At 41.3% G+C, this 27427-nt stretch overlaps 1 protein-coding gene across 1 annotated transcript in view; it reads left to right on the forward strand.

The window, feature by feature from the left end:
* The window catches only part of LEKR1 (leucine, glutamate and lysine rich 1), a 116675-nt gene that overhangs the window by 13603 nt on the left and 75645 nt on the right, over positions 1-27427 (forward strand). Inside the window, exons 4-5 of the mRNA XM_065411426.1 lie at positions 21770-21889; positions 22536-22711. Coding sequence (XP_065267498.1) covers positions 21770-21889; positions 22536-22711 — 296 coding nt within the window. The remainder of the gene's footprint in view (positions 1-21769; positions 21890-22535; positions 22712-27427) is intronic.

Here is a 27427-nt window from a genome sequence, read left to right on the forward strand (position 1 = left end):
TGAGCTTGCTCTTGTTTGCTTCTGCTTCTTATCCCCCAGTAGTCCTCTGTTTTAAATGTCATATTTCAGCATTGAAAAAATGACTGAGTCAGAGGACTGTGCCGTTAAGTAGGAATAAGAGGCAGATGGACTCCTCCTCTTTCCATGCCACCACAATTAAGAATAAAGAACAAGGCATGAGAAATATATTAAAAAAAGCAGAATTGTTTCTAAATGGAATGCCTTGTTGAAAAACGTCAGCAGCTCTGTAAGAAACAAAGAGTCATTGACTGAAGTTTAAAATATGCCTTAGAAAATATACTCAGCTGTTTCTGTCATGCCTTCGAGTTGTGTATGGGGAACATGGGAAGAGTTCCACATCTTTTACTAGGGTAGAGAGTCTCATTGATTGACAAAACACTATAATCACCACTACAATATATTTGTTGGTATTGCATTGATGTGCATCACTTGGTACATAAAAAGAAATAATTTCATAAAGTAAATGAGAGTTCTGCAATGTGATACAGATGTTTCATGTGGGTGTTGGAATTTAGGATGTGGGCGCTCCTTAAAGGCTCAATTGTAAAAGACAAATAGATATATTATTTTGCCAAGAAGTGGCACATGGATATAGAATTCAATATGCACATGTGCTTTGCACAGACCAATTGCCAACAGAACGAAGCAGTGTGGTGCCCCCTTTCCTTTGTAGAGGGAGTGAGCATGTGCTCAGTGCTATAATTTTTCAAGGCCTTTATTCATACAAATTTACTTAATTCTGAAAGGTGAGGCTAAGAGGAGAAATGCAAAATAGTTACTTTGTATTCAGAGAAAAAGGTTATTTGTGTGTTTAGAAGAGGTATGGAATTAACTAAGAAATAGTGCATTTGACTATTTTTAATGAATCAGTAATATGTGCATAGTGCATATTATTTTAATTAATCAGGTCATAGCTTTATTAAATATTGCTCTGTAGTATTGGTGTACTGTACAAGCCAGCAGAAAACCAGAAAGTGGTTTCATATAACAGATTTTTTTTGTATGGTTTTTTTTTTAATATTTGCAAAATAATAATCTGTGAATTCTGTTACAGGTGATGATACAGACGGTGTCTGCTTATCTCTGTTGTTACTCTCTGAGTGAAATTCATGCCTTGCGCTGTCCCTCTGCACAAGGCTAATGGGGTTTAAATGGGATTTATGTGATGCCAAGGCCTTGTGCTAGTCCTCTGCACAGGGTTGAATTAGGGCCACTTTCATACTTATGAAAATAACAGACAAGAGTTAGATGAGTTCCAGGAAGGGGATAAATTAACACAGTGCCCTGGATAGTACTAGAAGATTATGCCCTCTGTCTTTGACTCTTTAAGCTATGAAGAGGTTTGCTTAATTGACAAAATTAAACATTCAGTTCTAATGTTAGTAAATGAGCAGAACTCATTCATGGGTCCTGCCCTTCAAAGCTGATAACCTCTGGTCTGTAAGGATTTATTCCTCTGTTCAAAAAAGGCTCTAACAGGTCTAACCTACTTCTCTCCCAAGCTGATTTCCCGCAGTGTGTTTGTTCATCCAAAAGCAGATGTGTTTAGCTGCAACAGTAACTTAATCTGGGTCAGACAAAAGGCATTATTTCGAAGAGATGAAAAACAACTGTCAATGGAAAGTGGAAAGAGTCATGTTAATCTGCAAAACAATTTTGCTTCCTTCCTTACTAAAAATATTAAGTAAAAATAATATTTTAAACTTTTTCATAATTTTGACATCTAAGAATGGTCCCACATACTGCAGAAGATTAATGGGATGGAGAAATGGTTACCTACCCTCTAGGTGTTTGAGCAGGTAGTGCGCTTTGAATCTATTTAAAGTAATTTGGAGAGGAATGTATCTTTTAGTATAAGGTAGAAGGGATTTTTTCCCTACTTGAAAAATGTAACCTTAGAAAAGTGCATTCTGTCCATCTATACAATTGATACAGTGATACCTATCACACTGTGGTGTTGTAAGGCTTGCTTAACGTATGTAAAGTGCTTTGAGACCCTTGGAAGAAAGGAGCTAGAGAAGTGCAAAGCATTACTCAGATTCACGTTCAATTACTGTAAATTGTGCGTTTTTTAATCTCAGTCTATGTCCTGTTTTACTGATTGGCTGGAGGGGGCTTGCACAAGCATCTAGTTGATTGCTTTTGGGCCCTGTTGACGAAATTCTTAGCTTTCATCAAAATGAAAAGTTTCTAGCCATCCTTTGCTAAGATCGCCTTGGAGAAGTAAATGAATTGTTCACTGGAGTTGGCATCAACAAGCAGCAAGGCTTTTTCAGCAGGAAGCTGGAGTGGGGAGGATCTAAAAATTCCCTTGACACATACTTAAAAGTGAAGCGAGTCAATTAAGTTTAGGATGTATCCTCTCCTAAATTCTTAGACCAGCCTTGTGTATAGAGGTATGAAAATGATGAACAGGATTAGTTATACTGTGTGTATTGAAGCCAGCAGTTTTGAAGATATAACTAGAAATGCTAAGGTCAGCTCTCCTTGTTAAAACTTTCATCCATTTCTGGGTTTGTCAATTAGGGAAAAAGGCATTTTTTAAAATCTGAGTTTTAATACCTTCAGCTTGATTTTAAACAGTGTCTATATTAGTGGTAAATAGGGTTGTCAACTGAATTAAGCTAGCTCAGTTGAGCTAACTTAGGAAAAAAGGCACCATTTGCCTAGTCTACGCAAGGACTCGGAGGCTAGGATTGCTCACTCAGGCCATGCTTCAGGTAGACATGTAACTGGTGTGACAGATGAGCACTCCCCTCGCACATCTGTAACCAGTACCATTCCGAACAAATGTGGCACATGAGAGCTCCCCTCGCACATAGTTCCTGCACCCCCATAGTGACTGCACCAGCAGTGACAAAGGTGTGTGTGGGATTTGGGGGAAAGCTGCTGCATTGAATGGGACTCTTGCAGCCTGCTTCTTTCTTCCTGTCAGTGCCTGCATCAGTTCTAGACTCAAGTTTCAAGAAGTGGCACTGGGAAGAAGTCCTTCAACCCCAAACTGCCCATGGGAAACCCTTGCCTCTTCCTGGTCCCCACACCAACTAGTGGAGACCATGCGCAGCCAGAAGACACCCACCCACTTTGAGAATCAAAATAGATCCAGAGTATGAAGCTGAAATGTTGTTAGGGAATGGGAGAAATATCAAAGTCAAGGCTCCCCCAGGCCAGTGGCTCCCCAGGCTAACCTGGTTAGGCACATCAGTTTCATAGTCAGCAGTACACCAGGTCGTGATGTGGCCAGCATCACATCTGGCCGTCTTTGAATGCCCTAACCTGATGTATCAGGTTCCCGTTTTGCAGCTTGGTGAACTGGGGGTGGCCTTTCAGTGTGAGATCAAGGGAGACTGAAACCTACAACTTTCAGGATTGAGGTCGAGCGACTTAACCACTCAGCCGCCACATCTTTAAAAAAGTATGGAGAAGTATGGAGTTTATTAATGTTGGGGGGGAGGGGGGGAAGAGTATGCCCGCAGGAAATCTCCTATGTATCACCAACTGAGATTTTTTTTTTTCAAATCATTCTGTGGCCTGCTTAATGTTCGGTTAAGAATGTTAGAACTGTCATACTGGATTAAACCAATGGCCCATCTAGCCCCTATCCTGTCTCTGACAGTGGCTAGACCAAAGCTTCAGGAGGAACTATATAGAAAAGGGCAGGTGGATTGATCCATCCCTGTTTTCCCCTCCCTTCTGGCAGTCAGAGGTTGAGGGTCACCATGAACATGGGGTTGCATCCCTGACCATCTTGGCTAATAAAAATTGATGGACCTATCCTTCATGAATACACCTCGTTCTTTTTTGAACCCAGTTATACTTTTGGCCATCACAACATCCCACAGCAGTGAGTTTCACAGATTAATTGTGCATTGTATTAAAAAGTACTTCCTCTTGTTTGTATTAAATGGGCTGCTTATTAATTTCATAGTGACCTCTGGTCTTTGTATTGTGGGAAAGGATAAATAATCACTTTTTCCACACCATTCATGATTTTATAGACCTCTATATAACGCTCTTACTCATCTCTTTTCTAAGATGAGCAGCCCTAATCTTTGTAGTCTCTCGTCATATGGAAGCCATTCCATGCCCTGGATCATCTTTGTCCTTTTCTGAACCTTTTCCAGTTCCACTATATGTTTGTGTTTATATATATATATATATATAGATAGATAGATCTTTCTGTATGCCCTCTTTATTTCCATTGCTAGTTTTATATTATGCTATCAGTGTCACAGTTATAGCATGAAAAATAGGTTACCACCAGGAAAGGAGTTACAGCAACATTCCTACAAAATTTTAGGCATTCCCCTATGTTCTTGCTTACATTTCTCTAGAAAATAAAAGCATATTATGTAAATGCATGAAATCATACAGTTGAAAAGATGCTGTTCATTTAGTTCACCTCCTTCAGTGCTGGTTCATTCCTCACAGTATACATTAGTTGTTTTTCCAATCAGTTATTTAAATGATTCAAGTGATGTAACTTCTTAGGCTTTTCATGGCCTGTTCCACCTCCTGCTATCACAGGAATTCATTCATGTGCTATATACCCACAAGATCTTAACATATTATCGTTGCTTAGCATTCCAGAGGAAGAAAAAAATATCCTTGCTAATACACTGTGGAGGGCAATCCCAATATTTAAATGACGTATGTAATGTTATTTTTACCCAGAGATACCAGAGTTCCATATAAGAGACAACAAAATACTGCTTTATAAATATTTCTCATACAGTAGCTTGATTGTGGACATTCAGAAACTGATACAGAAGAGAACTTTTAATGTGTTTAATATTCTTTGTTTCATGGTATACTTTGTGAAACTCTGTATGATCCAAATTCAAACTTTTATTTTAATATCCTTGCTACAGGTGCACATTGTCAACTGCACGTTACAAATGGAGTAATTTTTTGTTTGTTCATACTGTAGGATCAAGTCAAAACTGCATTTTGTCAAAAATATTATGATATTTCTCCAATAGTATAATGGTCGGATAGTTTGTTACACTAAGGCCTGGTCTACACTAGGCTTTTATGTCGAATTTAGCGCCGTTACATCGAATTAACCCTGCACCCGTCCACACCACGAAGCTATTTAGTTCGACATAGAGCTCTCTTAAATTCGACTTCTGTACTCCTCCCAAACGAGAGGAGTAGCGCTAAAATCGAAATGGCCATATCGAATTAGGCTAGGTGTGGATGGAAATCGACGGTAATAGCTCCGGGAGCTATCCCACAGTGCACCACTCTGTTGACGCTCTGGACAGCAGTCCGAGCTCGGATGCTCTGATCAGCCACACAGGAAAAGCCCCGGGAAAATTTGAATTCCTTTTCCTGTCTGGGCAGTTTGAATCTCATTCCCTGTTTGGACAGCGTGGCGAGCTCAGCAGCACTGGCAACGATGCAGAGCTCTCCAGCAGAGATGGCCGTGCAATCTAATAGAAGGAGGGCCCCAGCATGGACTGATTGGGAAGTCTTGGATCTCATCGCTGTGTGGGGCGATGAGTCCGTGCTTTCAGAGCTGCGCTCCAAAAGACGGAATGAAAAGATCTACGAGAAGATCTCTAAAGCCATGGCAGAGAGAGGATACAGCCGGGATGCAACGCAGTGCCGCGTGAAAATCAAGGAGCTGAGACAAGGCTACCAAAAAACCAAAGAGGCAAACGGACGCTCCGGATCCCATCCCCACACATCCCGTTTCTACGAGGCACTGCATTCCATCCTAGGTGCGGCCGCCACCACTACCTCACCACTGACCGTGGACTCTGAGGATGGGATATTGTCCGCGGCAGGTTCCTCGTCGGACATGTTAGCGGACGGGGAAGATGAAGAAGGAGATGAGGAGGACGAGGCAGTCGACAGCGCTGGCACCGCTGATTTCCCCGACAGCCAGGAGCTCTTCATCACCCTTACCGAGATCCCCTACCAACCGTCCCCATCCCTTACCCCGGAGACAGAATCAGGGGAAGGATCAAGCAGTAAGTGCTTTAAATATCTAAACATTTATTTTTACAAGAACTGAAATATTTATAATATTAACAATGGCTGTTTCCTAAAGTGCTTAAACATGTAAACAATTATCTGCAAAAAAACTGGAATATTTACAATAGTAACAAAGGGTTTTTCATGATTTGTCTGCGTTAGGCTCTTCACAATGTAGTCCCAAGTATTTAAAATTTTTTTTACAATGTCCGGTAAGTCATGATTATGCTGCCCAAGACGCTCCACTCTTTAGTCCCAGTGCACCTACGCGAAAATCCGGTCAATATGGCCGGGGATGGAGGCGAAATCCTCATAGGAGAACTCCTCGTAGGTCTCATGAAGGTACATTTCCAGCCTGTTCATCAGGTTCCTGGGTAGGGTGATCTTATTGGGCCCTCCGTGGTAGGACACGTTACCGCGCCATGACACCATCAGATACTCTGGTATCATTGCCCTGCAGAGCATGGCGGCAAACGGCCCTGGTTTCTGAAGGCTTTCTCGAAGCATCCTTTCCCTCTGGGACTCCGAGATCCTCAGCAGGGTGATGTCGCTCATGACGCCCTGCTTTGAATTAGGGAGGGGAATGTTAGTATTGGGACTGCTTTACAGCCACGCGGTGGAGGGAGAGGGGCAGCATACAGGGATCTTTCCCTGGGACCGCCGCGAGGGGGTGGGACAGGGGCATAGTTCGTGCTGTCCTGATTGCTGGCAGCAGAGACTGGCATTGCTTTCAATGTGAAAGGAGGCCAGTGCTACTAGTACAGTTTTAAGCAGCCAGAAGTCTACGGCTTACCATGATTGCACGCTACAGAAGTTCAGGTGTCCTGCCACGCTTCTCAGATAACTGCAAGACCACTGCAGGACCCCAGGCACTGAAGGCGAGGGCCGAAAATTCGACCTTGTCCTGAGTGCGCATGTGAGAGGTGCAGTGCATGGTCTTGTTCACAGAGAAAGACTAGGTTCTTTGTACACAACTTCATTTATCTGTCTCAGGAATTCACTCCATTTTTCCCATTCACGCAGACACATCTGCGACTGTCTCCCAACCCAGCCTGTCAGCACACTCCCAGAGGCTAGCGCAGATTAGGAGGAGGAAGAAGAAGACGCGGGAGGACATGTTCTCAGAACTAATGAGCTGCTCCCGAGCCCAGGCAGCCCAGCAGACACAGTGGAGGGAGAACTTGTCACAAATGCACCGAGCAGTCATGGAACGGGAGGAGAGGTGGCGTCAGGAGGACCAGCAGGCTACTGAAAAGCTGCTTGGACTAATGAGGGAGCAAACGGACACGCTCCGGCGCCTTGTGGATGTTCTGCAAGACCGGAGGCAGGAGGACAGAGCCCCGCTGCAGTCTATCTCTAACCGCCCTCCCCCGCCACCAAGTCCCACACCCCCCTCACCCAAAGTACAAAGAAGGAGGGGCGGCAAGGGCCGTTAAAACTTTCAGTCAACCCCTGCAGACTGCTCTAGCACTAGAAGGCTCTCATTCCCCAAAATTTTAAAAGTCCTTTCCTACACACCTCACAGAAGCCCCCGTGCAAGTTTCAACCCCCACGTTTCATGTCTGGTTCATAATAAAATATTCGTTTCTGTTAATTACTGTTTCCATGATTTTATTTTGGAGGAGAGTCTGTCTGAACGAGGGGAAGGGGCATGGTAATTGGACAGGACAGTCACCTTTACCAGGGTACAGAGGCGGGGTCAGGTCCAGCATCAGGACACATACCCAGTGCAGTGACTAGTGACCCTGGTCAATCTGGGAGGTGGTTTTCATGTTCTGGGGGGGGGGTGGTTGCTCTGTGACTTTGTGGCAGGGGAGGGCAGTTACAGATCTAATGCATCACAGAGCCGCGCAGCAGGGGAGCTGTAACCCTCCTCCCCCTGCCAGACAGTCACATAGCCGACACATACACGCTGTCCCGCCCAGAAGGGCTGGCAGGCTCTGTTGAAACAACCAGTCCACCACTGCAGAACCTGTCATTCCTGGAGTTTAGAAGCATCATTTGCATCACAACACTAAACCCGCACCCCGCCACAGTCTGCGTCCCAGGTTTAAAACATTCCCGCGAAAACAGTAATAAAGACAACGGTGTTCATTAACAAAACAGAACAGATTTTATTTTTTGGGAAGGGGGTGAAGGGGGTATGTAACTGGAGAGGATAGTCAACGGTAACTGGGTAAAGAAACGGTGGCAAGTTCAGGTTCTGAGTCCACAAACTTAAAATTCACTGGTGACCCTGCTCAGTCTGGAAACTGTCTTTCAAAGCCTCCCGGATGCACAGTGCGTCCCGCTGGGCTCTTCTAATCTCCCGGCTGTCTGGCTGGGAGTAATCAGCAGCCAGGCGATTTGCCTCAACCTCCCACCCCGCCATAAAGGTCTCCCCCTTGCTCTCACAGAGATTGTGGAGCACACAGCAAGCTGCAATAACAATGGGGATATTGGTTTCGCTGAGATCACAGCGAGTCAGTAAGCTTCTCCATCTCCCCTTGAGACGGCCAAAAGCACACTCCACCACCATTCTGCACTTGCTGAGCCGGTAGTTGAACAGTTCTTTTTCTGTGTCCAGGGCGCCAGTATAGGGCTTCATGAGCCAGGGCATTAGCGGGTATGCTGGGTCCCCGAGGATCACTGTAGGCATCTCCACATCCCCAAGAGTTATTTTGTGGTCCGGGAAGTAAATACCTTCCTGCAGCCGTCTAAACAGACCAGAGTTCCTGAACACGCGAGCGTCATGAACCTTGCCCGGCCATCCAACGTTGATGTTAGTAAAACGTCCCTTATGGTCCACCAGTGCTTGCAGCACCATTGAAAAGTAGCCCTTTCGGTTGATGTACTGGCTGGCCTGGTGGTCCGGTCCCAGGATAGGGATGTGAGTCCCATCTATAGCCCCACCGCAGTTTGGGAATCCCATCGCGGCGAAGCCATCTATGATGGCCTGCGCGTTTCCCAGGGTCACTACCTTTGACAGCAGTACCTTCACGATTGCCTTGGCTACTTGCATGACAACAACCCCAACGGTAGATTTGCCCACGCCAAACTGGTTCGCGACTGACCGGTAGCTGTCCGGCGTTGCAAGCTTCCAGAGGGCTATGGCCACTCGCTTCTGGACAGTCAGGGCTGCTCGCATCCGGGTGTCCTTGCGCTTCAGGGCAGGGGACAGCAACTCACAAAGTTCGAGGAAAGTCCCCTTCCGCATGCGAAAGTTTCGCAGCCACTGGGATTCATCCCAGACCTGAAGCACTATGCCGTCCCACCAGTCCGTGCTTGTTTCACGGGCCCAGAATCGCCGTTCCACAGTATCCACAAGACCCATTGCCACCGTGATGTCCTCGGCACTGGGTGTCGTGGTTTCAGACAGGCGTGTGCTACTCTCGGAGTTCAGGTCCTCACCGCGGTGCCGTAGCCTCCTCGCCTGATTTCTCTCTATCTGCCTCAGTGAAAGGTCGATGATGAGCTGCGATGCGTTGACAACGGCCACAACTGCAGCGATGGTCGCAGCGGGATCCATGCTCACAGTGCTGTGGCGTCCGCGCTGTCACTGACCAGAAAAGTGCGCGAACTGATTTCCCGCCGGCGCTTTCAGGGAGGGAGGGAGGGCTGTAGTGCCGGACGGATGAGGACAGTTACCCAAAAGCACCCTCGACAAATTTTTTTATCCAGAAGGCAATGGCGGCTCGACCCAGAATTCCAATGGGCAGCGGGGACTGCGGGAACTGTGGGATAGCTGCCCACAGTGCACCGCTTCCAATGTCGACGCTTGCCCCGTTAGTGTGGACTGACAAAGTCGAATTACTGTCCTTAGTGTGGACACACACGTTCGACTTTGTAATATCGATTCCACATATTCGATTTAACTAAAATCGAACTACTCTCGTAGTGTAGACATACCCTAGTTGTTATTGGTTTTCTGACTGCTCTTTTATTGAAATGATATAATGTGTGTGTTGGGAGAGGGGAATTAGACAGAGGAAGGAGCATCTCTGGCCCCTTGACAATCCCACCCTTGGAGAAGGGGCCAGATTGATATTTATTAGTGGGTTCAATTTAGTCCTAGCATCTCTCTCTCTCTCTCCCACTTGCTGAGCATCTTTCTTCCACTTCCATCCTTGACTTTCCCTTGAGCTTAGCCCACCTGTATCATTGTGGGGAAGCAGGGTGGTGGTGGCTCAGAGAAGCAGCTGGGGATGAAACTTCTCAGCATACAGCTCAGAAGTGACTTCATACTGAAGAGCTAGGAAGTAAGGTGAACTGAAGGCATAAAGCTCATTGCACATTAAGGGGACTGGAAAGGGAGTTGGAGACTTCATTTACTAGCTCAGTGCTGCAGACCCTGTGAGAAAGTTTTTAAAGAAATAAACTTTCTTTCCAATAAAATTATATAGAGAATAATTTCTTATGTTATTTTAAAAAACATTAATTTGTTACCAAGTTTGACCGGACCATGTCTCTTTAAAGCTGCTTTGGGAAACTTTTCTTTGATATTGCTGGCTTGTGTTCAGTTAAAAACTCCCATTGAAAGTTGCCGTAACACTTTCTGTTGCATATAATTCTCAAGTCTTTTATAATGATGGAGTATTGACACTGTAATTTGTTAATTTTCAAAATAATATACTGAGCTGGACTCTCCTCTTGTACCATTCTTACCATGGTATAACTCCATTGACTTCAGTGGAGTTACTCCTAATTTATACTGGTGTGGGAAGAAAATCAGGCTGATATTTTTCAAATTGAATGTACTGCTGGTGAAAGATGCTTAGACTCTGAAGGCCTTTGTTCCTCTGCAGAACAGGTTGAGAACAGGTAGTGGCAATGCAGTTTTCTCTTGACAATCCCACCATTGTATTATAATCCTGTTCTGGAGGCTCATGTCTAGGGGGAAGAAGGTTATTCAGTTTCTGGGCCCACTAAATTTTTTTACCTCTGTCAAGACTGCAAAGAAGAGTGTCAATTAGTGCCAATTGTGAGTTGATTATCAGTCCACACAGCAATGGATGAAGACGACCAATTCATTTCACATAGACCACTGAACATTTGTCAAGATATTACCTTAATTTACTGTCAGACTGGGTCAGATGTGAACCAGCAACACAGAAGTGAAAGATTTCATATACCAGTACATTACCAATCTCCTAAATCATCTAGCTCAACATCTATGGATTAAGTTAAACAGACCACTGAAAAAGCATATTTTGGAAGTAGTTTGTGAATAGGCCCGTCAGAAATATGCTTCACAGTTTTTGTGAAATGTACAAGGTATATATTCTACACCCAATTAACAAATTAAATATTAGCTTCTTCATATTTGCAGATAAGTCTGCATATGGAAGTGAAAGAGACCATGTAGAAATGAAAATGATGTAGACAATGCTCCATCAATCATATCTACTAATAACATTAGGAAGGGGCTATTGACCATTAGTACTACTTCAGGACATATCAGTTTGCACTGAAGAGTCCCTTGCAAATACTTCTCTGCTTTTTCATAATATTCTTTTCGTTGTCGGCACCAGTTGTTAACATGTCACATGCGGCTCCCACTCAGTGCAGACTTCCTCCTGTGTTCAACATGAACATATGTTAGTTGTGAAGAAAAGATGTTCAGTTTCACAGTTTATTGAAATGTAAGAATGTAGAAGGGAGCACTGTGTTCTCAAGATTCTCTTTTAGTGCCAGGAGTTAATGATCCATTGAGCTCTGTAGGTCTCTGTGGTCCCTCATGCTAACGATGGCTAAATTAACAAGTTTATTCTCCCCCCACCCCACCCCATCAATAATGGGAGACAGTGTGCAACTATTCAGATTGAACCCCAGCAGGAGGTATAATTATACCTTTTTATCCATTAAAGTAGGCCTCCTGATAGCCACTATCTCCAATCAGATTGAGGGTTTTTTTATTTTTATTTAAAATTGGGAGCTTTTTTCCCTAACAAGATCCAGTATAGTACTTTTAATTCAGACAGGTAGTCCTTATAACCATTAAAGCATTAATTCCTAAGTAACTTCAAGAAATATTTATCTTTCAATTAAACATCAAAGTCCAGTCTGCAATGACAATCTCAGGACACAGTAGTCATGGCTCCCGTATTGAGATCTGTTAGATAGCCACATAGTCATCAATACATAAATTCACCAAATTCTGCATATTTGTCATCCAATCTTAGTTGGTCTGGTCCCTTGGTATAACTAAGGGTATGTCTGTACAATGCCATGCCCAAGCTAGCCTACCTTAGCAAGTTGAATCTAGTGTGGATAACAGTAACTGAAGAAATGCAGTGCAGGCTTCAGCACAGACCTGGGTACATACTGGGCTCGCTAGCCTGCTTTGAAACTCGCATTGCCTTATATTCCCTGCTATTGTTACAAGTGCTAGGTGGATTCAGGCTAGCTTGGGTAGGCTAGTCCATGTAGGTTTTGCTCTGTAAGCACACTCTTTGTATTTCCCTGTTTTCATGTTAGACTACCTAGATGGAGCTACTATAAGGTGGGTGCATAACTGGTTGGAAAATCATTCCCAGAGAGTAGTTATCAGTGGTTCACAGTCATGCTGGAAGGGCATAACGAGTGGGGTCCTGCAGGGATCGGTTCTGGGTCCGGTTCTGTTCAATATCTTCATCAATGATTTAGATAATGGCATAGAGAGTACACTTATAAAGTTTGCGGATGATACCAAGCTGGGAGGGGTTGCAAGTGGTTTGGAGGATAGGATTAAAATGCAAAATGATCTGGACAAACTGGAGTAATGATCTGAAGTAAATAGGATGAAATTCAATAAGGACAAATGCAAAGTTCTCCACTTAGGAAGGAACAATCAGTTGCACACATACAAAATGGGAAATGACTGCCTAGGAAGGAGTACTGTGGAAAGGGATCTGGGGGACATAGTGGATCACAAGCTAAATATGAGTCAACCGTGTAACACTGTTGCAAAAAAAGCAAACATCATTCTGGGATGTATTAGCAGGAGTATTGTAAGCAAGACACGAGAAGTAATTCTTCCGCTCTACTCTGCGCTGATTAGGCCTCAACTGGAGTATTGTGTCCAGTTCTGGGCACCACATATCAGGAAAGGTGTGGATAAATTGGAGAAAGTCCAGAGAAGAGCAACAAAAATGATTAAAGGTCTAGAAAACATGACCTATGGGGGAAGATTGAAAAAATTGGGTTTGTTTAGTCTGGAGAAGAGAAGACTGAGGGGAGACCTAACAGTTTTCAAGTACATAAAAGGTTGTTACAAGGAGGAGGGAGAAAAATTGCTCTTCTTAACCTCTGAGGATAGGACAAGAAGCAATGGGCTTAAATTGCAGCAAGGAAGGTTTAGGTTGGACATTAGGAAAAACTTCTTAATTGTCAGAGTGGTTAAGCACTGGAATAAATTGCCTAGGGAGGTTGTGGAATCTCCATAATTGGGGATTTTTAAGAGCAGGTTAGACAAACACCTGTCAGGGATGGTCTAGATAATACTTAGTCCTGCCTTGAGTGCAGGGGACTGGACTAGATCAGTGCTTCTCAAAGTCGGTCCACCGCTTGTTCAGGGAAAGCCCCTGGCAGTCCGGGCCAGTTTGTTTACCTGCCGCGTCCGCAGGTTCGGCCGATTGCGGCTCCCTACTATTGGAGTGGAAAATATTTCATCATCATATGATATAAATACATCTGTTTTTTCCTCAGATACAGAACAGAATTATTTATTGAAAACTTCTGCTTTATTATTGACTGTTCTACCATGTATATCTAGTAATGGACCAATACCACTATTAGCATTATTTTGTTCCTAATATACTTAAAAAATTTCACTGTATTGTCTTTAACTCTGCTGGTCACAGACTTCTACTAATGTGTGTTTGCTTCCTTATCGATTTTCTACACTTCCTAGCTTCTAATGTATATTAATTGCTATCAACTTCCCCTTTTTTCCATTTGATAGATTTTGTTTTTAAATTTTATATAGCTGCTTTGACTTCCAATCAAAGCCAAGCTGGTGTTTTAACCAGTGTAGCCTTCTTTCTTGACTATGGGATTGTGGCTTTTTGTGCATCTTATAAAATGTTCTTAAACAATTACCAACTAGTATTCAAATTTTTCTGTTTAAATTCATTTGCCCAGGTAATTTAGCTCATAATTGTGTTAAACTTTGTGTGAAATTGGCCTCTTTAAAGCACCCAATACATATATTACTGGTTTGAACTTTATTCTCTTTGGATGTAACAAATGTAATCAAATCATAATCACTTGCACCTAAGTAACCACTATTTTTTAGTTCAGAGATCTGTTCTTCTTTATCTGTCAATATGAGGTCTAATATAGGATTCCCTGTATTGGATGCAACACTTCTTGAGTTAGGAAATTGTCTCATATATACTTCTTAGAAATTCCAAGAATGTTTTAGTACTGGCAGCATGAGAACTCCAGTATGTGTCACTCAAATTGAAGTCTCCCTTGAAGATGCAGATTATTGTTTTATTATTTGAATGACAGTAGTCTCTACAGGCCCCAGTCAGGAATTGGGGCCCCTTTGTGATAGACACTATGCAAACACAGTAATGCAGGTAGGTATACCCATTTCCCAAACCATTCTGCTACTGTACCTCAACAGTGACTTATGATACCCTGTCATGGCTCCCATAAATGGAAACTGCAAGCTGTAATTACATGGAATTTTGTGTGTACACTAGCAGCTATGTTGAGACCATCAGACTCATTTCATTTGTGATCTGAACTGATTTAAATCCATGTCCCAAGTGGTTAACTGGGTATGTCACATAGACCCTGAGGACTTTTAACAAATTTTATGTACTTTTTTTTTAACTAAACTTTTTAGAATGTACACATGGTAACATGTCTTGTTTTTCTTTTACTGTTTTGCTTTTTAATATGGAGACATTTATTAAAAATAATGTACTTCATATGCAGAACAAAATTACTCACTGCATGGAAATGAAAGAGGGGGAAAAACAATGAATTTGAACTTTACATGAAGTAATGAGATTTTCATTGCTGATAAAAATAACAGCATTGTATGCTAGCACAGTTGAATCCTGCTGTGCGGCAACATTTGATTTACATTTGCAAACCTGTGGGAAAGGATGGTAACAGGAGTAGGTGACTGAACAAAGATTAAATTAAATTCGTCATTTGTGTGTGAATTCCTTTGCTCTAAGCCTGAGTATATTTATTTGACTATTTTGTATTTGTTTTTTAACTTTGATTTAATAATTTACAAGTAGAAATCTTTTGAGTGTCTCAGTTACTTTTTTCTGTAAAGTAATGGACATTTGAAAAAAGCTTTGAGGATTTTTAAATGAGAAACTTATGTATTTCATATTATATGGGCCCAGTCTTGCATCCCTTAGTTAGGCAAAAATCCCATTGAAATCAGCTTGAGTTTTGCATGAGAGAGGACTGTAAATTCAGACCTTTTAGCAGGACCAGCCTTACATATTTTTAAACTGTGTTAGAAGCTTCTAAGGGTGTCAGTTTCTTCAGTTCTCCTCCTCCCTCACTTCCTCAAGATGAGACTGTCTCTCTCACCTGTTCAATCTTCTAAAAAAAGAAACATTTTTTGTTAGTGTCTCATGATCCTACTACTACACAGGGCAAGGGATAAGGGGCATCATGAGCGACTGTGCTGTTCTCATGTCTCCTGTACCCTTCTGCCCTTTTAGTATATTCTGTGCAAATGCAATTCCTTGTAGATACATTTTTCAAATTTTTTTTTTTTTTGCTAAAGAAGTGTTCTTTGTTTATGAATAGCTTCAAGTCAGAGCACAAGCAAGATTTAGATCAGCGGTTCTCAAACTGTGGGTCAGGACCCCAAAGTGGGTTGTGACCCCATTAAAATGGGATTGCCAGGGCTGGCATTAAACTTGCTGGGGCCTGGGGCTGAAGCCCAAGCGCTTCAGCCCTGGGTGGTGGGGCTCAGGTTACAGGCCACCTGCCTGGGGCTGAAGCGCTTGGGCTTTAGCCTCCGCCCTGGGCAGTGGGGCTTTGGCTCTGGCCCCCCACGCTGGGGGGTGGGACTCTGGCAGACTCAGGCTTCAGTCCCCCCCTCCTGGGATCATGTAGTCATTTTTCTTTGTCAGAAGGGGGTCGCAATGCAATGAAGTTTGAGAACCCCTGAATTAGATGTAACTGAACTGCTTATTACGCTCTGCATAGCACACCCTTTTGACTCGAGTCACATGACTATCTGAGTAAAGCAAAAGCACAGTCTTAAATTACTCTGTTTTCTCTTTTTTAAGAAATTTGTAACAATAGATATTTGTGAAGCTGTTTATAGTTACACCAGTTACACACAGCATGTACAATTAAGAATGAAAGATTTGTTGCTTGCCATTTGTTTGAATATTTATGATTTACTGAGGATATAGAATTTTAAAGACCTACTGTCATCTCATGGAAAAATAGATAAAATGTTATTCAGTCTGTTTCCCACCCACCCTCCCCCATGTTTATTAGGACATTAGCGGTAAAAAGCATCTTTAATTTCTTTATAGTCCATGTATTTTTATTTCTATTGCTTATTCCTTCCTTGAATTGTAATCATTTGCTTATGGCATCATAATTAGTTGGTATGGAGATTATTCTGGGTTATGTTTTCTTATTTCATAACTAGGAAGATGCAAAATAACAATGTATACATTCTTTGAGATACCATGTAAGACCTGATTGTGCCATCCTTATTCAAGCAAATTAGGAAACTTCAGTGGAACTTTTGTGTGATTGAGGGCATGCAGGATAGAGCCTCGGCTCAAAATTGAACAAGACTGGCCAGTAATTGACAGACTCCCTCTTCTAGTTCTAATAATACCAGCCCAGTGTATGACTTCACTGTGGATCAGTATGGAATATCATTTTTCACAGGCTTGTATAGGCAACAAAAAATAATTAAGTCTAAATGAGAGATACTTGCTAAGGATGGTCCTCTGGGCATTCAGCTAAAACTGATAGCTTTACTGAAAAATAAAGATGGAATCAGTAGCCATACAGAATAGATTATAAATTCAAAGGGCATTTGTTGGAAAAGAACATTTAAAGCTAAACAGAAATAAGATTTTTAAGGGAAAGCTACTTGCTAGTGTTAGCAAGACAAGCTAAATACCTGCTAAGCATTTTTTTGCTGGATATCTGTGCACATTTCCAGGGCAGTGAGGGGAGATTTCCACAGTTGCAGGCTGTGTTGCAACTGTCTCTGAGTAAATAAACCTTAGTCTCCAGCATAGTTAGTCTCTAGCTCTTTTCATGAGCAATAAATTTCATTGAAAGATTAATAAAATATATAAAACTCTATACCCTGTCACTTGGGTACTGAACTAAAGTGTGTCAAAAAATATAATCTCCTTTTCAATCTGAAATAAACTGAGCAGATGCCGATATTATTCACATCCTGGAGAGCAGAGGCAGTGAGCTTCATGTTTCCTTTTTGAATAAGTTAGCATTCTCGTCCTGTTCTGGTTTCTCCCTATCTTTCCTGTATAAAAATAAATAAACACTGAATTCTTTCTGGTGCAGAAACAACGAGGAGTCCTTGTGGCACCTTAGAGACTAACAAATTTATTTGGGCATAAGCTTTCGTGGGCTAAAACCCACTTCATCAGGTGCATGAAGTGGAAAATACAGTAGGCAGGTATAAATACACAGCACATGAAAAGATGGGAGTTGCCTTACCAAGTGGGGGGTCAGTGCTAACGAGCCAAGTCAATTAAGCTGGAAATGGCCTATTCTCAACAGTTGACAAGAAGGGGTGAATACCAAGGGAGGGAAAATCACTTTTGTAGTGCTAATGAGGCCGATGCAATCAAGGTGGCCCATTTCAAACAGTTAACAAGAAGGTGTGAGTATCAGCAGAGGGAAATTACTTTTTGTAATGACCCATCCACTCCCAGTCTTTATTCAGGCCTAATTTGATGGTATCCAGTTTGCAAATTAATTCCAGTTCTGCAGTTTCTCTTTGGAGTCTGTTTTTGAAGTTTTTTTGTTGAAGAATTGCTACTTTTAAGTCTGTTATTGAGTGTCCAGGGAGATTGAAGTGTTCTCCTACTGGTTTTTGCATGTTCTAATTCTTGATGTCTGATTTGTGTCCATTTATTCTTTTGCATAAAGACTGTCCGGTTTGGCCACTGTACATGGCAGAGGGACATTGCTGGGACATGATGGCATATATATCACATTGGTAGATGTGCAGGTGAACGAGCTCCTGATGGTGTGGCTGATGTGGTTAGGTCCTATTCTGCTGAGCTGCATTGGCTGCAACTTGTATATACAGACAAGAGAATTGTTAGTGGATCTGCTCCCTGCAGATACAGATTCAGCTCACAAGTAAATAGGGATGTTTGCCAAAGACACTCTTTTCACAAAGTAAGAAGACTTTTAAAGTTTTGCTTTGTGCTGAAATATACCTGGATAATTGATTTAATTGCTACATTCTTGCTTCTTAGCACTGAAAGCTTTATATCATTGGAGTCCACAAGGAAAATGTTTTATAGCTGGAGCCTTTGATCTTTGGCAGTGCTTAACTGCGAGCCAGATTGTGAGTCTCTTACTTAAGCAAGTGGTACTAGTGGGAATGAAGTTAATGAAACTACTCATGTAACTGCTCAACAACGTGAGTAAGGGACTCACAATCTGGGAGGAGGAGTCAAAATCAGTAAAATTTATTCTTTGAGAGTTTACTTTGGAGTGAGGGGAATGTGGTTGGTTTCTTTATTCATTTCATTGCCTTTGTGATTTTAACTTTTTAAGCACCTGATTTTGAGTGTGCTGCTCTCCTAAGCAACTTACTATGTCTGCTCATTATTTTGGCCTTCGGTGGACCTTACACAAGTTAATAATGCCATGATTTCATTTTGAATAAATATCATTATACCTTCTGTGGCAATATTAAAAGGTTTGATTTTAACCGTATTATTAGCAGTGTTCAAATTCTGTGCAATACTGAATATATAAGGACTAAAGAATGTAACGTAGAGGAGTACTAATATTTATTCTGAGTTGTTAGTAAAAGAGACTGAACATCTTGAAAAAAATATATTTAACAAGTAAGTTGGTTCTGATCTTTTAGACCTAGCTAGATGCAAAATGAAGCTGAAGGTTCTGGAATGCTACTAAGATGGTGGTTGTTGCCACAGAGGCAGCTATTCCTTGTCCTCCCCAGGGTATAGGCATAGGAGCACATAGCGGGGGAGATATGTTGAACCCTTGTGTTTGACACAGTTCCAGCTTGTTGTTTGGGTTTTTGCCTTATTTCCCCCTCTCCACTTTGGTATTATTTACCTCATTTGTCATTTCCTCCTTTCATCTCTGCCACTTTTGCCCACTCTCACCTCAAATTGAGGGGAGGGATAGCTCAGTGGTTTGAGCATTGGCCTGCTAAACCCAGGGTTGTGAGTTCAATCCTTGAGGGGGCCACTTAGGGATCTGGGGCAAAAATCAGTACTTGGTCCTGCTAGTGAAGGCAGGGGGCTGGACTCAATGATCTTTTGAGGTCCTTTCCAGTTATATGAGATAGGTATATCTCCATATATTTTATTTTTTTATTTTTAAATTTTGTTCATGATATTTGGGGAGCACTTCAAGGCTTTTCTTTGGGTTTTTCTTATTCTGTTTCAGCTGTGTCTTCATTGCCAAAAAAGGTATTGGTTTTTACAGCGAAATAACTAACTCGTGTTAATTATCTCACTGTAAAATCCTAGCAGCAACAAGGCACAGGCGGTGATGTTTATCACGATGTAGCTAGACACGGTCAACGCTATATCTCCCACCTGCATATGAGCTCTTTTAAGCCTGGTCTACACTACACAGTTTTGTCGACAAAGTCAGGTTTCTTCGACACAACAGTGGAGGAGTATGCACACCAAGGCTCTGCTCGCTGATTTAATTTTCCTCTAAGCCGACATAATAAAACCACCTCAACGAGCGGCATAAAGGTTTTTGCGACAAAGTTAGAGCAACGCAGTATCAGTGTAGACACTATGCTTGCTTATGTCTCCTTAAGTGGCCTCCAGGAGGTGTCTCGTAATGCCCATCATGACCGCTCTAATAAGCAGTTTCTACTCCGCTGCACTGCAGCCAGGTACACAGGCATGCACCCCTGTCCCTTTAAAGACCCGGGAATTTTTGAAATTTCACTTCCTGTTTGCTCAGCCTGCACAGCGCACATTGCATCTGCACAGCTGACCATGCTGGCTTTCTGCAGCAAATGGGCTCCAGCGTGGAGTACACTGGAGTTGTTGAATGTGTTGGGTTTATGGGGAGAGGAGGATGTGCAGTCGCAGCTCCGATCCAGCTGTAGAAACTTTGACACCTACGAGCAGATTTCTCATCCGTGCCATGAGCAGGAGCACAAAAGCGACACACAGCTGTGCCATGCTAAGATAAAGGAGTTGAGGCAAGAGATGCCAACCGTTGCTCTGGTGTGGCACCAAAAACATGCTGCTTCTACAAGGAGCTGCACGCTATCCTCAGCAGCAACCCCACCTCCACCACCAAGAACCCCATGAGAGCTTTGGGGGGACTGGAGGCAATGGACAGTGGAGGATGAAGTGGTGGATGAGAAGTTGGAGTAGGATGTGGACAGGCGACAGGCTCGTCCGGTGGCATGGTGAGCCAGGACCTCTTTTTGACTCCAGAGGAATCTAGCTAGTCCCAGCAGTCCGGCTCTGCCATGTCTGAAGCAGAAAAGGGGAGCTCTGGTAACTGCTCATTTTTCTTTGATAGTGCGCGATTACATGAGGTAGAGCTGTCCTTTATTTTGTTACATAGTGCACGTGGGAGAAGGGATGGAGATTAACAATACCAGGTGCTTTTCACATCTGCTTTGCATTCCCCTGTTCAGCTATTCAGTGGGGACTCTGGGGAAAAGTTTGTTAATGCACACAGAGATCTCCCGGGAATCCTCCATAGAGATCTCTAGGAAAACTTTCCTGCAGATACTCTACAATCCTCAGCTGAACATTCCTTGGCAGAGCTGCTTTATTTCTTCCCCCATTGTAGGAAACTTTGCCACGCCAATCAGCCATTACTTCTGGAGGAACCAAAGCAGCATACAGGCGAGCAGCATACGGACCAGGTCTGAAGCTGCATGCATACAGGAGATGCACCCTTGCATCTTCAGTTACCCTGAGTAGTGTGATTTCAGCTTTGGTTGCCCCTGTCTGTGGAAAACGGTGCCAGTACCCCTTGCACTCCACCCCAGGGACACTTTCCATAATGACAGCTGGACTTGCATGCAGCTGTGAGATCCTCACTTCAGAGAGTGCTGCTCACTGTCATGTCCCATTTAAGAAATGTTAATCTGTGTATTGCTGTTTAATAAAAATTGAGTCTTACAAAGACAGTGATTTTTTTAATTTGTGACCTACACAGGGTGATTGCCACTGTTTGTTTGAATTTCTGTTGCAATCGCCATATTTGCAGACTACAATTAATGCTCAGGCCAACTTTTAACTGATTACATCTCTTACCCACAATTGGCAGGACATATAATTCATCTCCCTATATAGTTATAGCTAATCATAACAGTAACACAGAAATAATCCATAGTCAAGCAAATGCCCCATGCCTTAAAAGTCAGTAGACTCTGGTGAACAGTAAGAGGAAGTACGTTCAGCAGCTGGAGATGTTCCACTTAAGCATACCATGTCTCTAGTCCTAAAGAGTACAATTTCTAGCATTAAAAAATTGACACTCAAAACTACTGCAAGAAGTAGAAACTGTGGATTTTTAGTTGTGCAAATAGTAACACTATATAACTCTTTTATTTACATATATGTAGAATAAATAACCTAACTGTGCAGTTGAAAGACAAACAAAATGAACTACAAAATCTGAATGAGGCCTTGAGATGCTTCCAAGAAGAGAAGGAAGTTGCATATAAAAAGTTACAACTGTTCAGGTAAGAATTCCTAAAGGGCAATATGGTAGATCTTTCTCCTGTGAAAAAATGTATAGTACAATCAGTTAACAGGACTTGCTTGGTAGAATTATAGAATGACAAGAAAAATATGGCAAATGAAATGTTTCCAAACTTTTTTTCAATGTTTGTTTTTCAGAACATAGTAAAATAATATTGTGTTAATAAATACAATTTGGTCATTTTCCAGTTGTATTGTTGGCAATTTTGTCGTTAATCTCAATAGAATAAATTATCAACAGAGTTAAAGTTCTTGTGATATAGTAGCACGTGGAATGCAGCTGCAGTACTGTATTTCTTATACCTGGTTGCAAAGGAGGACTTTTAGCTGGTGCACAAATATATATCATCTGAAAACTTTTTCTTTATATTCTAAAGCCATGAAAATGAATCACTGAACATCCATTTGTCCAATCAAAATTTGTCTTCAATTTTACATAAATAAGGGAGGGAGAAATATTTTGATGTGTTGTGAAGACCATGTTAAATGTTTAAATATATACGATGGAAGGGAAAGTTATTAGCAGTTTTTCTTGGTAAAGCCACAATTTGAAAATATCTTCCCAGACATTTTTATTTGCTTTTTAAAGAAAATATTGTTCTTGTAAATATTTTTCTGTTTTTGCAGAAAAAGATTGGAGAACCATCGGTTAACTCTAAGCAAGACTCTTTCATTACTTCCCTTTATTAGAAGAGAGCTAGTCAGTATTAAAGAAATTGCATCTAATAAGCTAGACAACTGGAGTGTACTGAGAGAAGAGATTTTTCTACAAATAAAAACTATAAGCAAAGACGCATCGACAGGTAAATCATCAACTTGCAATAATATTTGAGTAGTATATGGTTCGATAGTACTCATCACCATGTATTCTTTGACAGGTTTCCATGTCCTGTTTATGGCTTATGTCCTGCCCTCCGTTTTTGGTCATGTACACGTTTGGCACCATCCGCCATTTTGATTTTTTTTATTCTTCTTTTACTTTTGGATGGGAAAGGTTGTGTGCTTGTGTTTTGACATGCTTAGCTGGGTTTTGTGAAAATTTTAAAGAAAGGAGTTTTAAAAAAAATAAAGATTGGTTGGTTTATTAAGGAGAGAGGGTTTTAAAAAAAGTTTGAAAGAGAATAAAGCAGTTATGAAAGAAAACAAAAGAGGGAAAAATAAGCACATGGCAAAGAAGAAAGGGCTTTAGAGAAAAAATAAAGCAACAAGAGAGTCTGTCACTGAACACGTGCAGAGCGAAGCATCCTACCCCAGGGCTGCCGGTAGTGAAATGATAGCTGTTCTGGGTGGCGAGCTTTAGGAGGAAACTATGCTGGAGCAATCAGAAGCTGTTCTACAGCTACATCATAGAATGCTTTCTTTTGAACCAATGCTAACATACCAAGATTTTAAAATAAGAGCCACCACCTCCTTCCAGAAATGCGCTATTGCAGAGCGGATTATTTGAAAAACTCTAGCCAACGAGTATCTGACCGTGTGTATAAAACCGTGTATTTTTGCGAGCAATGGTTTTAAAATTGGGAACCTAGACACTATGGCCATGTCCTTTTACAAGCCACCAAGAAGCCCAAATTGTTTTTGCGGATACAGACTAACACGGCTGCTACTCTGAAAATTGTTTTTGGGTGCCCCTGATTGTGTTCAGAAGAGATGACCCATTTACACTTATTTTGCAAAAGAGACAGTGCCAGCGTCGAACCCCACATTTCAACCTGAAATTGAACTGAAGAAACAGGAAGACTTTATGGGGTCATCGCCAGTTGTAAAAGAGGAAAAGAATAGCATGCAAAAAAAAAAAATTTAAAACCACAGCTCACAAAAATACACGGTTTTATACAGTGTAAAAAAAAAAAAAGAATACATGAATACTTTTGAGCTGTATACTACTTATTTGGTAAGATATTGTAATTTTTGGATTATGAGTATAAAACTGTAAACTAAAATTACAGAAGATAGGGAACTGGGATCGCTCATGGGATATGTGATATGATAGATTTTCAGTTGTGGATCTTAATTTGGCCTAGGGCAGAAGTGCCTGAAATATATGTTGGGTCTTTGTGGCCTGTGTGAAAGGAGTTGAGCTAAGTCCGGTTACTAATGGGACAGATATCTGCGTCACCACCATTGCCACACTCCCCACTATTGGAGCTGGCACTCTTGTCCATAATTTAGCAAGGCCAGGGTTGAATGGAAGCTGAATTTACCCGCAAACGCCTAAAGGTAATAAACCAAGCATTTTGAGTGTTACTAGCAAAATTTGACCTGCTTTTTACAGAACAGGGTAGTGGCATATGCGCAGGAGTCTGGGGCCAGTTTGCATTACTTGTACTTTCTGTAAGGTCCTCAAACAAGCCCTAAATTCACTTGTATGTTTTAAATAAAAATAGAATTATAGAACTCAAAAACTGCTATATGAATATAAAGCATGTAAACAGCGTAGTAAGGCTGATAATAGCAAGTATAAGAAGTATTTCGTAGTTAGTCTTGAAAATGTCAAATATGTTATAGGAAATTTATATTTAAAACGTACTGTCCTCACATCATATAGCATTTTCAATTAATCTAAAACTTGAGTAGGGAATAAACAGCTATGTTGTAACATACATTTTTGTAATTCACAAAAAGCAATTTATACCTCCTGGGTCTGACATGCTACATTTTTCTAGCTGTATTTACCATAATTTGTTCTACAGATTTTGGTCTTCAAAGCATGGACTTCAATGTAATTAATAAAGTAGCTGTCCTGCTAAATGTACAGATATTGCTGAATGTGGCTTTCTGGGCCTGCCTTTTTGAGTAGTCGGTAAAGAAATGTTTGTAATCTTTCACCACAGGGCAGAAGTACAAAATTAGGCACACTTTTAACCTTTCCTTCTTGAACACACACACACATGTGCTATGAAATTATTTTTAATTTTTGGAGTGTGAATTGTTATCTGAGTAACTAGATACCGCAGATTCAAGATTTTAAAAAATAACTACAGTGCACCTCATTGTCAACATGTGCATGTACGGTCATTTCAGCTGTGCTTTGCTATACATATATTTTGTAATTCATAACCTATTTTGAATGCTCTCTGATTTCAATCTTTCAGCTCTCACTTTGAAAAATTAAGTTACATAATTCAACAGGCAACTGAGATAAATGAGTACTTAACAGAAGAAACTACTTTTGATGCCAATGGTTTTTAAACATGAAACTTTATTTACCAATTCCAAAAATAAAATACAAGTTAACAATTAAGATAGAGTAGTACTACTGGCATCAGAGTAAACAATAAACCAAATACATGTAAGGGTATAGTGCTCTTATTTTGTTGAGTGGTAGGACCTTAGTAACCACAGTAGAATAAGTAAGAATGATACTAGGGAAAACATATCTACTCATAAGGCAAGATACCCCTTGTTTTTTAATATCCTGCAGAATTCTACTTATTTGAGTAGCTACAGGCATCTTCCTCATCCTTCATTCAACCAAACAGAAGTTAGATTGGTCAAAATGAAAATGTGGGATATTTTCTTGTACCTTTTCCTTTCATAGTGTGTCTAATCATAAAATTGTCTTAAAGCCATTATGCAATACTACTTAAAAGAAAACTATTTTGTTCTGTGCACCAGTCTGACAGTTCACACGGGGGCAGTGAAAATTTTCTGTGATCATTTTTAATGAGTCGACTTTTTTGAGCCTGCTGTCACAGACAAAGTTACTTTGCAGCAAGATAGTAGCTACCAGCAGGAAGCTTAAGATTTTAATTAAAATCTTCATTTTCAAATACAATTCACTGTTTATTATAAGGAATGCTTCTTGCAATTTACAAACAGTGCACAAAGCAAGATGGGGGCAATCTGGCTTCCTTTTAAATTATGAAGCCCATTATAACATCACTTCACACAGCATGTAAAATGCTTGGCATTTAAGAAAAGGCTTTTCAAGATGGAACAGAGAATTGCTAAAAGATATTCTAATAGCATATTTAATTGTGAAATGTTTGGTTATAGGATCAACTATTCAGTCATTAAGGGCAGATTGAAGCACAGGCAATATGTGTGCTTTAGCCTAAGATCCTAATATTTGAAGATATTTTAATTTGCCATATCTCTGTCTTCCTATGGTGTCATACTCATTCAAGATGGTTAGTGTTAGAGAATCTGAGAATCATAGAAGTGCAGGACTGGAAAGGACCTTGAAGTCGTCTCATCTATCACCCCTCGGGTAGTCAATTACTTTTTATCATGGTCCAAATTTCTTTGTCAAGATATACTCAAGGTCCAAACTCCAGAGAAACATTTTTCACACTGTAATAACAATAATGATAATAATAAGTACATAAAAAGATTTTGCAGTCTATTCAAAAGTGCCTGTGGTCCGCCTATTTACTACTCCTGTATCACCCTCCCCCCACAATGCAGAAGCAGAACTAAGTTTACCTTTGGCACTGTATTGGGAAGCAAGAAGTAATTGTGAGATCCTACTCTTATTTATATTACATACAAATATAATAAATATTAAAAGAATGTTAGGGTTGCAAAGTCAAACACTCAAAAGTTAAGAAATGCCAGATTAAGGTTGTCCATTACTTCAGTTGCAATTATGAGCGCTCAGTACTTCTGTGAATCAGACTAAGTGTCTCAAGTTGGGCAACCAGAAAATGAGGAACATGCAGTTAGTGGCTACCTGTGAAAATTTTGGTTTGAGTGACTTAACTAGCATCGCATAGGAACTCTGTAGCAGAAGCAGGAATAGAATCCAATTCTCCAGGATAGCATTCAACTGCCTTAACCACAAGACCATCCTTTTTCTTCCTACACTTCTCTACCTCAATCACTATACACCTTCCAGCTTCTGCAACAAATGAGGCAGAGGATCTACAGACAAAAGCCTCACTCATGACACACCCTTGAACACTGTTCTAATGTGCACTGAATGGGCCTAATTAAGGTTCCATGAGGCAGTATTCATTCTGGCATTTTCTACTTTTTGAGTGCCTGACTTTGCAACCTTAACATTCTTTTAAAATGGGAGGTGGAGGGGGTGTATGTAATTTCTTACATTTTGAAAAAGTAAACTGAAAAGACAAAAATTCCATCATATGGAGTCATGATGGCCCCCACATGGATCATCAGCAGAGCCGGGACATTTAGAACCACTGCACAGACCTCTACCACTGTATCCAGTGGAGCAACTGAAGCAATATTAGCCTTTTATCCCCTATGTGGGCCAGCCACTAATGGGGGATGAGACATACATTTTACCAGTAGATTTTACTGTTATTTGCTAGACACCAGAAGGATATTTGAACTCAGGAATCCTGAATTCACTTCCAGGTTCTGGAAGGGAGCATGTACATAGACCTTTCTGCCTCTAACACTAGAATGCAGCCCTCACTCCCCCAACCTGTTGTCTTCTGTCTGTTCTCCCTGTTTCTATCCCCCTCTGCTCCTGTCCTTCCCTAATTTGTCCCTTTCCCCCTCTATCCCTGTATTTGTCCCTCTCACATTTCCTTTCCTACATCTTACCC

The sequence above is a fragment of the Emys orbicularis genome, chromosome 9 (genome assembly GCF_028017835.1).
Source record: "Emys orbicularis isolate rEmyOrb1 chromosome 9, rEmyOrb1.hap1, whole genome shotgun sequence".
NCBI lineage: Eukaryota > Metazoa > Chordata > Testudines > Emydidae > Emys > Emys orbicularis.